This window comes from Peromyscus californicus, unplaced genomic scaffold, assembly GCF_007827085.1.
Source record: "Peromyscus californicus insignis strain IS unplaced genomic scaffold, ASM782708v3 Scaffold_22__1_contigs__length_63687245, whole genome shotgun sequence".
Lineage (NCBI taxonomy): Eukaryota > Metazoa > Chordata > Mammalia > Rodentia > Cricetidae > Peromyscus > Peromyscus californicus.
This window is the reverse complement of record NW_026294525.1, coordinates 12,280,792-12,295,945: the sequence shown is the minus strand read 5'-3', so window position 1 is coordinate 12,295,945 and position 15,154 is coordinate 12,280,792. Positions and strand designations below refer to the sequence as shown.

The window sequence follows — 15,154 nt, the reverse complement described above, 5'->3', positions numbered from 1 at the left end:
ACACATAGCATCACTCATGAGGTTTCTGTGAGAATAAAAAATCCGTCCCTTTGAAGTGTCTGGTCAATGTCTGAGGGATACCATAGTGCAAAGATGTTTGCTGCCATTTGGAGCCATGAGCAGAATGGGTACAATGTACTTATACCACAGAGCAAACAGGGACAATGGCCTTGCTTGGTCTTCTTCTCACTGTCTACTAAAGAATTTTAGAGATGGCCATTGAGAAGACATAAAGCCTTGATTTTGAGGATCGGTCTTAAAATTGAAACTTCAGTATGGATCAAATGACCTAGTTTTTCAAGAGGATCCCTTCGCTGTGGAAAGTGCACCCCAGGTTCTGTACGTGCTTAATCCATAGGGCAGCATTCTACGGTTGTGTGTGTGCGGGGGTGGGGGACTGGGGCTTGATCTTGCTACTTTGACATTGCCTCTACCCAAGGAGCAGGGCAATGGGTAGCAGTGTGATATACTGCTTCTATCCAAGCAGCACACCCCTGTCTCCACACTGTACAGGAGATACAATAAAGGGAAGCGCCATGCCAGTTCTGGGATGGAGACTCTGCATAGTGACAATTGTGAAAAGTAAGAATGCTTATCCCTGGAAAGAGAGAGACTGCAAATGCCATTTAGAAAATGTACTATCTCCCCAGTAAATAGCTGCTGTTATTTCCCAGGTTCTATTTTGCTGTTGTTATTTTTGAAGTAATCCTGAATGAGTATAACAGTATAGAAGAGACAAAAAAAAAAAAATAGAAGAATGAGTTTCTTCTTCCATATGGGACTCTCTAATATTTAAAATGTATAGCTTTAAAGCAATACAATTATAATATTATTTTTCTGGAATACTATTAATAAGACTAGATCAGCCATTGTAAAACACTTTTCATCCATAAGATTCTTTTTCTTAAAGCCATTATTCTGCCTGTTAACTACCTCAGAACTTTATTACTATTCTGTCATCTGGTCCATGACAAGACATCTTTGTGACTGCTCTAATTATAGTCAGTAATCCTTACTGACACATTCTACCAGTGGCAGAGTGATTATCTGGATGGTATTCTATGGACTACTCAAAGGCATCAAAATAAAATGAGATACAGCCGGGGGGTGCTGACGCACACACACCTTTAATACTGGCCCTGGGCAGGCAGAGGCAGGTTGATCTCTGGGAGTGTGAGGCCAGCCTGGTCTACAGAGTGAAACCCTGTCTCAAAGCAAAAATAAAAACAAAAAAATAAAAAAAAATAAAATGGAATAGATTAATAGATGTTCCAATGGAGGCCCACACCAAAACAAACGTTACAGCTCCCTCTGTCTCCTTGGTCCACATGTGTACATTAGGTAAAAACAGCCACTCCATCCATGTACAAGTCAGCTGTGTAAAGGCATTGAAAATCAATGGAACGAGGCATGCCTTATGAAGACTCCTCGGGGACTTACAGGTCTCTGTCTAATTTAAGAAGTGATATCAATAAGGGGAGATTTTTTTAAATTATATATTTTATTTAAATCTCTCCTTAGACAAGGAGAGTAATCACCAAAGCTAGTATGGTTAATCAATCAAGACACGGCAAGTGCTAGGGTTATCACCTTCCTGTAGGACAAGGGCAAGGCCTAATGGGGTACCGGAGTCTTTTGAGGCCACCTAATAAAAGTGGGGCACCTATGTGTGCTTGGTAGAGGTGACTGTGGCCTGAGCCACCCTGCGCAATTGATTGCTGATTTCTGGGCCTGGGAGAGGTGATCAATTCCAGGCGTAGCCAGGGCTCCAGTGTGAGGGGAAGTGCAAGTAAATAATTTCTCAAAGTAAACGGATTAAATTAAATGCATTTTTCATTCATTAGGAAAGGGAGCAGGCCCCTCTTTGTTTTATTAATATCTTTAAGTAGAGTATGGATTTTTTGTCTTTCTTGGCCTCTTTCCCTTGTTCCCACTGGCCTGCACTGTCTTTTTATTTGAATTATCTGTTTATTATATTAGGTTAGGAACCCAAAGGCCATTTTTACGGGACACACTATAAATACCCATTATCACTGTTATCTATTATTGAGTTGATGAAGAGAGACAATTATGAAGGAATTAGATTATCTCAGCTTTTCTATAATCTATTTTATTGTGTCCTGAAGATTACATATGCAGTTAAGAAAATGAACCAAATCTCCCAGTTGGCTCTTCCCTGGGCGCCGTCTCCGCGGCTGTGATATTAAGGAGAACTAAAATGTGTAAGCCAATACATTTATGTCAGCAGTCTTCCCCCTCCTTCCCCATTCACACACACCTATTTCATTCATCATTTTGACAGTTTGCACAAGCAAACTGTCCCAACTTTTTTCAAGAGTTCTTTTCACAAATTGAGTGTGATGTAGAATTAATCATAGCTGTTAGGCAGGAGTTGGAGGACTTTTATCACCCCGGGGCATTTACACTCTCAGCACATGGCTTCCTCCATTTTGCACCAAAGACTTCTCACCCACCTCCATCTCTTCCCTCACCCACGGGGTCCCTGCTCTCATCTCCATTCATCTTGGTGACGTTTACGCTTACTTCGGTGCAGAAAATATCTCTTTCAGGCAACACTTTTACTTTCATTTTCTTCAATCAATCCAGCTTTATGCATGTGGTTAATTTTCCTCCTTGGGTAATTTGTCCCTTTCTCTTTTCCCCCTCCATATATTTTATTTTAAATTATTATTATTGTGAATGATGTGCACGTGCACATGTGTATGAAGGTGCACGTGTGTGGGTTTTGTGTGTGTGTGTGTGTGTGTGTGTGTGTGTGTGTGTGTGTGTGTGTGTGTGCCTGAGTGCAGATCCACGGGTGTGTGTGGAATTCAGAGAATGACCTTAGGTCTGTGTCTTCACCTTCTACTTGGTTGGACATCAGGGCCTCTCGTTTGTCACTACATATACCAGGCTAGCTGGCCCTTGAAGTTCCAAGGATTCTCCCGTTTCTGCCTCCCATCTACAGTAGGAACAATGAGGTTACAGATACACAGTTTCAGGCTTGGATCTCTGGGGACTCAGACTCAAGTCCTCACATTGGTGTGGCAAGCACTTTATCCACTGAATCATCTCCCCAACCCACTTGACATCTTTAAATATAAAGACAGAAACAAAGACATTTTAAAATGTATGCTTCAAATAGACAACATTCTTTTATCCTGCCAAGAACCAACCTGGACCTTACTGGCTACGGGAGTACCTTTACCTAAAAGGATTTTAGAATTACGTGGCAGAGGAGAAGGGTGAAGAAGCTACCATGTAGCTAGACGTAGCGACCTACACCTGTAGTCTTAGCGTGTAAGAGGCAGAAGCAGGAGGATTGCTAGGTGTTTGAGGTCAGCCTGGGTCATATAGTACCAGATCAACCTGGACTACAGTGAAAATCCCTTTCTCAAAAAGCCAATGGAAGAAGGAAGAGAAGGAGGAACAGGAAGATGAGGAGGAAGAGAAGGAGCAGCAGGAGGAGGAGAGATTGTGTGCAAAGGTAACAATGGAGGAAAATTGCAGCAATTTCTTTTTGCTGTGGATTTACAACTTGCGGCTTGAACATAGAAATGTGTACCTTAATGCCAGGGGGTATTTTGCATCTAGAAGAGAAAAAAAATCCTACCTAATTGCAGTTAACAATTTACACTGAAAACTTCAGCTCTGCATTTCTCTGCTCCCGTTCCTCTCCTCTAGTTATGAAAGAGAACAATCTGAAAGCTGTAGCCTAGACCTGAAATTGTGAAGATGCTGTTAGATAAATGCACACCACTTTGCTCCGCTGCACTTTCAAAATTATATAGACGCTGACAGTTCAGTGGAAGGAGTAGTATTTATATCTCAAAAGCATGTAGGCGGCTCTGACAAATATTAGTTACATAAGCCTGGTGATAGCGCGCGCACACACACACACACACACACACACACACACACACACACACACACACACCTGCTTCAAAGGACAGAAACTTCCTAACCCTGTGACTTAGGAGTCAGGTCTTAAGCATAATTTTCAGTCTAAACTCTGAATAGCCTGGGAATGCTGCCTCTTCTTACAGGGAGCGCTAAAGTGGACATTGGAATCACACAGTCTGGTGCTGACTCAGTGGCTCACCAGTGCACACACATTCTACATATTCACTAATGAAAAGGAAAGAACAGGATTAAGGAGCTCACAGTGTGTTCAGACCAATAAGATGCCTTAAGAATGTCAATATAAGGGAGGGAGCAGGGTCATACAGTAGGATAGCAGAGAGGCAGGGGAGATGGAAAGAAGAGAGGTTGTCTTAAGTCAGATGTGAGCTGGGTCTCTATGGCAGATTTGAGAGACTCGCCCGTCAGTACGAGAGTCTGACTTATAGCAGGTGCTGAATATATGTTGCTTGAGTGAGCTTGAGTGAGCAAGTGAAGGAGAGACTCACAGGCTCTGCCTTCTCTGTGTGAAGCATCATGTGACTCAGGTGTCATGGGGATTGTGAAGCAACAAGCCACCTCTCCAGGTGGGTTTCACTTGGTAGACTGCAGGATGAAGATGAAGAAGGCCTCGCTCTGAGATCTGAACCTACAGAATAGTCGCTGTTCTTCTCGCTTTGCTAGACTGACTGTGAAGGAAAGACAGGTTTGTGGGTAAGAGTGCTTGGGGTGTGAGCCTGATGATCTGGCTCTTATCCCTGGGATCTGTGGTGGATACAGATAACCAACTCTCAACAGTTGTCCTCTGACCTCCACAGGCATGCTGTGGCACCCACCCCCACCATATATCCTATAATAATAAATGACAGTTTAAAAAGAAACTGGGTTGTTTGGGGACCAGAAGGACCTAAATTCGAATTCTAGTTCTACTGTTCATTTCTTCTCTGTGCTTTGTGTCCTTCATTGGTACAGTGAAGGTATTAGTTATTTTAATTAAGGCACTCCAATAAGACAATTGTATCATTCTCTTTAGCTTTGGGATTGGTGTGTGTTTTCTCTTCTGTAAAATGGAAATAAATAACAATTACTTACAAGAGATTGTGTGATATCAAATATGTAAAATGCCCAGCTTTATACTGGCTGGGTAGAAAATGCTTAATGAATCTAGGTTGGTTCTGGTAGCACTAGCAATCTGTTTATATGTTTGTGGATGTGATTCATATTCATATTGTTTTATGTACATGTGCACAGTAGTTCTGTACTGCACATTATTTGCCTTTAAAAAACACTCCCTGTTTGATAAGGATTCTTGTTTCTTCACTGGAGGGAACAGGAATCCCAGCCCAAAGCGATGAACAGAAGCATTGCAGGTAGTGTTTCTTTAGTTCCTGGGAGAGCAGGATTCGGGTACAGAGATTCTCTGATCAGAAACAGTGGAGATGAGGAGATGGCCTCGTTAGTCAAGTGCTTGCCTTGCAGGCGTGAGGACCTGAGACCAGATCCCCAGAATCTGCATAAAAACCCAGTCATGACAGTGTGCACTTGTGATCCCAGTAAGACAAACAGATCCCTAGAAGCTCACAGGCCAAATAGCCTGCTAAGGAGCAATCCTGTCTCCAACAGAAGGTAGAGATGCCTGAGGACTGGTATTTGGATCTTTGTTCTGACCCTGATACACATGTTGTACTTCTGTGCTTGAAATTTGAATCTACAGGTGCACTTACATGAGTGTGTGTGTGTGTGTGTGTGTGTGTGTGTGTATGTGTGTGTAGAGAGACAGACAGGCAGGCAGGCAGGCAGATAGAGATCCTGTAGTAGTGTGCATGTGGGGTGCAGGGACATGTCTACTATGAGTTGACTGTGTCATAGAAAGAACTGGATGGACCTGGATCTGGATTCTTCCTTTGATTGTCTGTGCATTGTTTAGTAAGGTCACTTTACATCTAAACATCAATTTCTGTATCCCGGAAAAGGAACTTAAATTGTTCTACTGTGCTGCAGTCTTGAATGTTACTTGAAATGTTACTCACAGGATCATGCAGTCAAACATTTGACCCCCAGCTGTATGATCAGCCAGCCATAAGATCCAATGAAAAACATACGTCCAGCCCCTGTCACTTTGGACCTCACGAAGCAGCCAATTTTACTCTTCTTTCTTAGTGGGGAAGACATCAGTTTTCGAGCTTTTCAGTCACATTTCCCCCAGAGTATCACAGAACACAATTCCTGAGTAGGTAGCAGATGAAGGAAGGTTCTGTGGCTAAATGGATGGAACAAGACTTCCTGAGATTCTTTTCTGCAGACCCTGTCTGAGAGGGTAGCAGATACTGTGAATCTTCTAGAATGGAATGTTGAAGGAGCATCTCTTAGGTTTTATGGGGCCACAAAATTCTTTTCAACAGATGCTGCATACAACTAATGTTCCACAGAACACACACTGTGCTTCAGTGTGAGTGTAAAATGCTCACCACGGGCTCACGTGCTTGAACACTTGGTCCTTAGCTGTTTTAAGAGGTTGTGGGATCTTTGGAAGGTTGTACCTACCTACAAGAATTGGATTGGGGGAGGAGCTTAAGGTTTATTGCTGTGTCCTGCTTCCTGTACAGCCTCTGCTTCTTGGCCTGTTAAGTTATGAGCAAATGCCTCTTGCATGCTCCTATTGCCACAGAGCCATCCACCACTACTATAACTTCCTTACCATGATGGGCTAAATCCTCAAATCATGATCCAAACCAAGTCCCCTGGCCCTTGTTTCTTGTCAGGTATTTGATCAGGGCAATAAGAAAAGATAATGACTCGACACTGGGATCCACTTAATGACTTTGGTTTCTTCCTTCGGTCCAGTGGGAAACCATAACCAAAGGCGGCCCAGAGCAGACATGGGCAGGACGGGATCAGGTCTAAACTTGCCAAGTGTCCTGCTCCCTCATGCATTTCAATGCTCCATGGTCACACAGTGTCCTGGCTTGTTTTATGTCAACACGATGCAAGCTAGAGTTAATCTGCAGGAAGACATCTCAATTGAGAAAGTGTTCCCACTAGATTGGCCCGTGGGCCAGTTTGTTGTATATTGTCTTAATTAGTGATAGACATGGGAGAGCCCAGCACAGGTGGTCCCGGGTGTATAAAAGAGCAGGCAGAGCAAGCCAGGAAGCAGAGCTGCATGACTTCTGCTTCGGTTCCTGACTCTAGGTTCCCTTGCGTCCCTGCCCTGACTTCCTTACATGATGGACTATGATGTGGAACTGTAAGATGAAAGAAACCTTTTACCCCAAGTTGTTGTCAGTTGCAGTGTTTTATCACAGTGATAGAAACCCCAGCCAAGGCACACGGCCATCTTTGCACGGCTGGTGTAGTACCTGATGCTGGTCCCGAGAGGGTTTGGGCTCAGAGAATAAAAGTCTAGAGTTAGACACATGAGCATGATGAGTTCTATGAGCTGAGGAGAACCAAGGTCTCCCTGACCTTCATCAGCTGTCACACTTTTTCCCTCCTGAGGGGAGGGAAGGGTCTGTCTCTGTAACTCCCCTGTGGACCTAGAGGCTAGATTCTCTAGAATGCAGCCTCATGGAGAACACCAAGTTGACACCATAGGCAGAGCACGGGTGAGTTTTGTTCCAAGTATTTATTGTTCAGGCTCCTTCATCTCCCCTAAAAATAATTTACTATAAAATTGCCTGTAGCCCACGACAAAAAGGCCCATGACAAAGAAGCTTCAACCGTCTGGCCTCTCTGAGTTTTTGTACTTTTGTGTGACTCCCATCTTCTTACACATCAACAAATTTGTGTATCTTTTCTCCTGTTCATCTGTATGCTGTTGTTTGCCTTGTAAACTCGATTATCAAACCATCAGGGGATGTCCAAGAAGGCTCCTTTTACCTTGACAGGGCCAAAGATGGTGTCTCATACTAGATAGGACAAAAGGAGGGAGAATCGTTGTCTAAGAAATCACAAAGGGTGCTGGGTAGCAAGACCATTGTGGAAGGACTGACAAGTCCTACTAACACAGGCCATCTAAGGAAGATGGAATTGGACATTTGCAACCACAGAATGGATCTAAAGAGATGAGGGGGAAGCCTGCCTGTTAATATGACTAACTGCAACCCAGTCACATAGCCATTTGCAGCCTGTCCACATTTTATTGAGATGAGCAATTACATGTCCTGTAATGGCAATGAAGCAATAAAATTTATGTCTTGTCATCTTTAACAAGATTAGACATAACCCCGCTCATAAATGTAATCCTGAATGGAGATTTTTAAGAACATAAGTATAGTTAAGGATCCTTAAGTTTATCCCTCATAGTTAATTAAAATCCTCCCCAGGAATCGGCAGATGATAGATAGAAGGGCGTTGAACCTTTCACTCCATGGAAGGGTGAACTAATGATTTTTCCATACCTTGCTCAGCTCAGGCAGGCTCTGTGACTCACAACACTTATACCACATGGACTTCAGAAGAGAGGCGAAGGGCGTGACTCCAATTCCTGTTGCAATGCATACACTCACAGGGTAGTGAAACACATCTGTCAGGGAGCCTCCGAAGGGCCCGTCCACCGCCAGCCTGGAACCACAGAATGCAGTTTGTTTGACCTTTAGAATGTTTTGCTCTTGAACGCAAAGCCATCCCAAGTTGGTGGCTTTTATAGGATGGGTCAGCAAATGCAGGCTGAAAGGTTGGTGGGGTGTATCAGGATTCTCTATTTAGGGAGAGGAGATGGATAAATTGGTTGGATCAGTGCTTGCTGCATGAGCATGAGGACCTCAGTTTATTCAGTTCCCGGGACTTATATAAAAAGCCGAGTGTGGTAGCAAGTTTGTAGTCCCAGTGTTGGGGAAGCAGAGACAAGCAGGTCCTTGGAGCTCCCTGGCCAGTTAGTCTATCCTAATGGCAGCTTTCAGGCAAATCAAAGACTATCTAAAAAAAAAAAAAATGGGGTGGAGAAACAAAAATCAGAAAAGCAACCTGACATTGACACCTAGCCTTCACATGCACACTCACACGTGAGTACACACACACACACACACACACACACACACACACACACACACACACACACAGACATACACACTGCTCTATTTGGAGAGCTTGGAATAAGCTTTATAACTTGGGGGCCCCCTCCACTGGAAGAACACTACCTGGGGATCCTGGCTAGGTACAATTTATGGAAGGCAAAGTGTGCCTTTCCCTGCTGTGGCTCACCTCGTCAACATGGCTTGCTCTTTTTAGAGTTCTGACACCTTTGTTAGCTGCCTCCCTGACTTTCTTCCCTCAGCTGCCAGCTGAAAGCGAAGGAGACACTCCACAGTGGCTTAGAAGATTTGCTTTTCCTTTTCAGGGTGAAATCCCCTGTTTTCATTTGTTTGGCCATGTTTTCATACATTTATACCATTTTAGTCACATAGAGGTGATTTGCTTGGAATAAATATAATTTTGAAATGATTTGTCAGTTATGTGCAACTTGTAAAACTCACTATTTATATTTGCTAAAATACAATCTTAGAGTTCCTTTATGATCATCACCCCAGGGCCAGTAAAAATGTCTTGCCTTTGCTTAGCATTTTTCTTTATAATGATAAAACGTATTCTTTGAATAAATAAGGCATTTTTACATGGATAGGCCACTGGATTCTTCCCCATGTCTCCATGTTGGCATTTATTCTATTTCCTAAATGCATAGTAGTATTGTCTTCTGCCGTATAGCACATCACATGGACTTCTCAGCTGCTTTTATTCTCTCTCTTCACTTGCTTAAATGATACCCTTCTCTAGGGCCTGTCTAAACACTGTCTCTCTGGGGAAGTCCTCCTGGACCCCTTTGACTAGGTGAAATTCCCTCATCCCTCCTTCCTCACTGTTGTTTTAATATTACCATTTATACTGTGTGTGTGTGTGCTCATGATTTCGTTATGTCCATCTTGACCCCTAAGCTTCCAGGTCTGTGGATGTGGGAAGCAGGTCTGTCTTTACTCATTGCTTACCTGATGCCTTGCTGACTACCCAGCCTGGAGCTGTTCAATAACAATTTGTTGAATCAATTGTAAAGGGAATATTTAGAGCATTTCAGTACGCAGAATGTATTAAATTACTCCAACTATTCCAAAAGTACACATTTACATATGAACAAAGATATGCTAATTAAAAGGTTTCTAAGTCATTCATAACCATTCCCTGAGGAGAGCCTGTCACCTACACGGTGGGGATGGGGGTTAACCCATTTGGGCATTAAATCTGTGTTCATGAAAGTTCAAATGGATTTATTTAAAAATATTCTGTATCCCAGACTTCCTAATAATTCAAACGAACTTTCCTTGAGTTAATCTTAATTACTAAGGCTTAATTACATATTGATATATGGAAATAGAAGAATAAAAATAAAAGACCATTAACCAGAAAGCACTAATATTTTAGCCCACTGTAAGTTATTTTATAAATAATTAGCTAGATGACAGGTAGATAGATAGATAGATAGATAGATGATAGGTAGAAAGATAGATGATAGATAGATAATAGATGATAGATGATAGAGATATAGATAGATGATAGGTAGATGATAGATATATAGATGAGAGGTAGATAGATAGATAGATGATAGATAGAGACCTTACCCATAGATTAAGATGTCATGTTGTTGATTATTTTTATAATTAGTGATCAGTGATTTATTTGACACTAATTAAAAAAAAGATATCAATTAAATTCAGAGGACACCTGTGTCCCAAAGCCCACAGAAATACATATATACATACATGTATATATACATATATATAGAAATACACACACATACACACACATATCTATCTATCTATCTATCTATCTATCTATCTATCTATCTATCTATCTATCTATCTTTCTAATTCTTTAGAATTGGGAGCCCTTACTTGCCTTGTCTGAGAAATGACCATACTCTGACATCAACCTGCAAGGTTGATATACTGGGGGCAGGTCTAAGTTTGAAATAATTCATTTTCATGTCTTACTGAAATCTGTAAGGCTCTCACCTTTTGCCTCATTTAGAGTATATTTCCTGCCTTTCTTCTTTCCTATATATCAAGTCTTGATGACTTAATATTTGTTTTTTTTTGGGGGGGTGAGTGGGCTACATTTCTCTATCCCTTACAATTAGAATAGGTATCATTTGGACACTTTTTCTTTCTCTCTTTCTTTTTTCCTCTCTTTCTTTCTTCCTTTCTTCTTTTCTTCCTTCTTTCCTTTCTTTCTTTGTGTGTGCTGTGACTATGCGTGTTCCTGGAATCATGTGTCTGCATGTGCCTTGGTATGTGTGCCTGTGTCTGCACACATATGTGTTTGTGCATGCTTGTAGAAGACAGCACTTGATGCCAAGTGTCTTCCTTGATCACTCTCCCTCTCATATACCAATGTAGGATCTTTTATTTGAACCAACAGCTCACTGATTTGGCTAGTCTGGCTAGCAAGCTGACTCCAGGATCACCCGTCTTGACCCCAGGAGCACTGGGATTACAAACAGGCTGCCATGCCAACCCAAGATTTATGTGGGTCCTTGGGATGGGAACTTGGGTGGTCACACTTCTGCAGTGAGCACTTTATCTGCAGAGCCATCTCCTGAGCCCTGGATAAATTCTGGCGTCTGTGTTTATTCACCTGTCATCCCTTTGATCTGGACTTGGTGTTTTAATGTAAAGCAGGAAGTTATTCCTCTCACAGCAGCCGAGTCTTGCCTCCTTCCTCAGTTTTCTGAGCTGAGGGCCATTGGTAACTAACATAACCACTGGTATCATCTAGGGTATTTGGCCTTTCTGACTTTGCAGCCAATTGTGGTTAAGTCTTTCTGGGAACTCACACATTGTGCCAAGGCCGTTATGGAACCTAATCCTACATCAAATAGTAAGATAACTGTGATCTCACTCTTAAGTGTAATATAAAAGTGTAGTTCTCATAGAATTGGACAGTAGGATGATAGTTAGCTGGGGAGGGTTGGAAATGGGGAAAGGGGAGAGGGAGATGTCCATGAAAGGAGATCTAAACACAACCATATAGGAAGGACACTGGAGAGATCACATGGCATAGCAAGGTTACTGTAATCAGTGAGGATCTATTATAATCTTGAAAAATGCAAAGGGAGTGCACGCTAAGTGTTCTCATTGTGGAAGGGCTAACTGTGCAAACAACTGCTCACTAGACTTAACATAAAGTACATATATAAACATAGTATGCATACATAAACATAATGTGCATATAAAAATGCAATGTAACGTGTACTTCAACAACCAGCACATGTAATTTTGTCTGTCAGCTACCAAAAATTAAGAAGGCTAGGAGGGTTATATCCATAAAGGACAAGGGTGGAGCAGATGTACCCAGAGAGGCCCCAGAGATCAAATCATGTCAGACCTCCCAGGGACACTTCATAGACAAGAAGCAGCATGCAGTGTTTTCTGTGGGTTGATTGAAAGCTAGTTGGGTGGCAAAGGGAATAATGTTTGGCAGACTAAGTAACTGGATACACACAGAGCTGAAGCAAGGATAACAAAGAAGTTGAAGGTATAAAACTTAACAAAGGAAGGGAAGGGCAGGGACGAGGTAAGCAAGCAGACACAGTAATTGTGTTGTATTGTTTGTGTGTGTGGGGGGGGAGTTACTTCCTTCTACACTTGTCCCTAATTTTAGGCATTTTCACTTCATTTTAAATCTTAGAATCCTGTTTCATTGCTTATTCTTTATTACTCATCTTTGACAGGAAGGCATGCATCCATTCCACCCACTAGAAAAAACCAGTGTGGCATCCTTACGGTTCTACCTTCCCTGGAGAGCGGGAAAGGGGGCAAAAGGCTCACTTCATTTCATGACTTATACTCGTAATGGTGCTTACTTAGTCATCAATAAATACTTGTCATAAGTGAGCTAAAGAATATACATTAGGCTGAAGGTATTACTGTTTTCTGTTATGTTATCTTTATGTGTCTGACATTGTTCTTAACCCTGGAGATGCAGCAGAAGGGATGACAACATCTCACCCGCAGGAACTTCCATGTAACTATGCACCATGGTGTTTTATAAGTAAAGTCAACATGTGGTGGCTTCTGTCCCCTGAGAATAGCACAAGTAGACTTTGTTTTTTAATGATTCATTAAAATATTCAGTTTGAAAATTGTTTTTCTCATCTTTTTCTGTTGTCTCATTTTTTTTGGCCCTATTCCATGGACTTCATGTACTATTGGATGATTTTATAGGAGTGGGAATTGACCTTCTTGTTCACTTAAAGGAGCCAAGTCATGACCATGCATACAGGGTCTTGGGTCAAATGCCTGGGCTGCTCTGAATAGAGTAGCGGTGTGGGCAGAAACATGATTAATATGAGAAGAAGCCCTGACTTCAGTGCCTTATACTATGTATTTGAAAATAGGGTTGCAGAAATGAGTAGTCTCTCTATATGTCTCCTATATATTACCATGTGGTCATGTAGGAACAGTACAGGTCAAGTCCAGCAATGACCAGAATAGAGCATCCTTCTTCAGGAGACCAGCCTTTGCAAATACAGTCTGAAACCCCAGTCTGTGATATGAGAGAGCTCATGACTCATGGCAGGCTGTACATAATTAGACAAGAGCTGCTTTTAGATCTGGAAAGGAAACTGTTCTTCCTGGATCATCGCCTACTTTTGTTGAACATTTATTTATTTTTACAGAAATGTACTTGCTTCTCTTAAATTATACATTTTATGAAGACTTTCCTTTTTTTTTTTTTTGGTTTTCAAGACAGGGTTTCTCTGTGTAGTTTTGCGCCTTTCCTGGAACTCACTTTGTAGACCAGGCTGGCCTCGAACTCACAGAGAACCGCCTGCCTCTGCCTCCCGAGTGCTGGGATTAAAGGCGTGCGCTACTACCGCCCGGCTCCTTTTTTTTTTTTTAAACGAACCCAAGCTTAAAGCCTGGTATAAAGCAATCTCCGAAATTGACAATGTATTGATGCATTTAGATATCTTCCTGTTTGAAGTATTGCGACTTGAATGAAACAGTGACTTGGGGGCGGGATCTCACCTTGGCATATTACAGAGCTCCCTGGGGGCCTGTCCCTCTGCCCCAAAGGCTTTCAATAATGCCTCTGTCCAGTCTCCGGATGCACGGATGTGCACACTGAAGAAGTCCTCCTGGGGAGCGGAGGTGAGCGTGAAGGGGTGCCATTCCAGAGGGGAGATGGATGGGCACTGGATGAAGATGTACTGTCCGGGCGCCATCTTGAAATCGCGCTTCTTCATGTGAAGTTCCAGGACTGCAGACGGGTGGCTCACCACCTACAACAGAGCAAGATAGCTGCAGGGATTCTCTCTCAGGTAAAATGAGGAGAGCACAGTCTTCATTCCACCAAAGGCTTGCAAAATCGTTAACTGCCTTTTTTTTTTTTTTAAGGTATAATTTCCTTAGACCATTGGTATTTGTCCCCGCTTTCATGCCTGGACTTGCAACTTGAGCGATAATAGAGTTCATTGTGTAGGGCGCTGTGCTTGACTTTTAATAACTGCACGGGGGGTGGGGTGGGGGTGGGTGGGTGGTGGCAGGCAACATGGCAGGCACGTGACTCCAAGCCCCACATGATTCCATGCCCCACGTGACCCCACGCCCCACGTGACCAAACTTCCCTGAGCCCAGATAACCATTTCTAATTGAGTATAAGCGGGCATGAATGCATAGCCCAAAATTTTACTCGAGCTTACTAAAATAATTGCCACACCATCTTTACTTTAAAAAGCAAAACAAAACAGAACAAAACCCCCTAGCAGTAATTTGTTATGTTTGGCAGTTACCTGCATGTTTTCTCAATCTCTTGAGAATTAACCCTGGAATTTTCTTCACGGCGAAGGAAAAAATACCAGCCTTCCACTTCTCCCCAAAATGTTTTATTTGTTGCGTTTTTACTAAGTACTGTCTGGGTTCTAAGTTTTGGGTAAAAGGAAGCCCTGTGAAGCTTCTACAAGGATTTTATGCTAATGGCCCGTCTGAGGACAGAAGCAGTTGCCCTCAGTAGATATCCATTGTTTCATGAAAACTCTCTACATACCTCCACGTCTTTTATAGTAAACACATACAAGAACACAATCCAGTATGTGAATACTGGGATGACACTTTTTCATGTGAGGAGCCCCTCACAGCATTTTATTCTTTAGTTCTGGGCTTCTGCTCTCCCTTCTGACATTGCCTCGGATGGAGCTGCAAAATGGTCTTCCCAGTGACAGGTGTAGTTTCCCGTACATGTTCCAGTCTGGGTTGACATCCCG

At 42.5% G+C, this 15,154-nt stretch overlaps 1 protein-coding gene across 1 annotated transcript in view; it reads right to left on the bottom strand.

Annotated features, from left to right (window-relative positions):
- The window catches only part of Nox3 (NADPH oxidase 3), a 62,231-nt gene that overhangs the window by 20,329 nt on the left and 26,748 nt on the right, over window positions 1-15,154 (bottom strand). The window contains exons 9-10 of the mRNA XM_052751591.1: window positions 13,920-14,173; window positions 8,301-8,463 (exon numbers count right to left, since the gene is read on the bottom strand). Coding sequence (XP_052607551.1) covers window positions 8,301-8,463; window positions 13,920-14,173 — 417 coding nt within the window. The remainder of the gene's footprint in view (window positions 1-8,300; window positions 8,464-13,919; window positions 14,174-15,154) is intronic.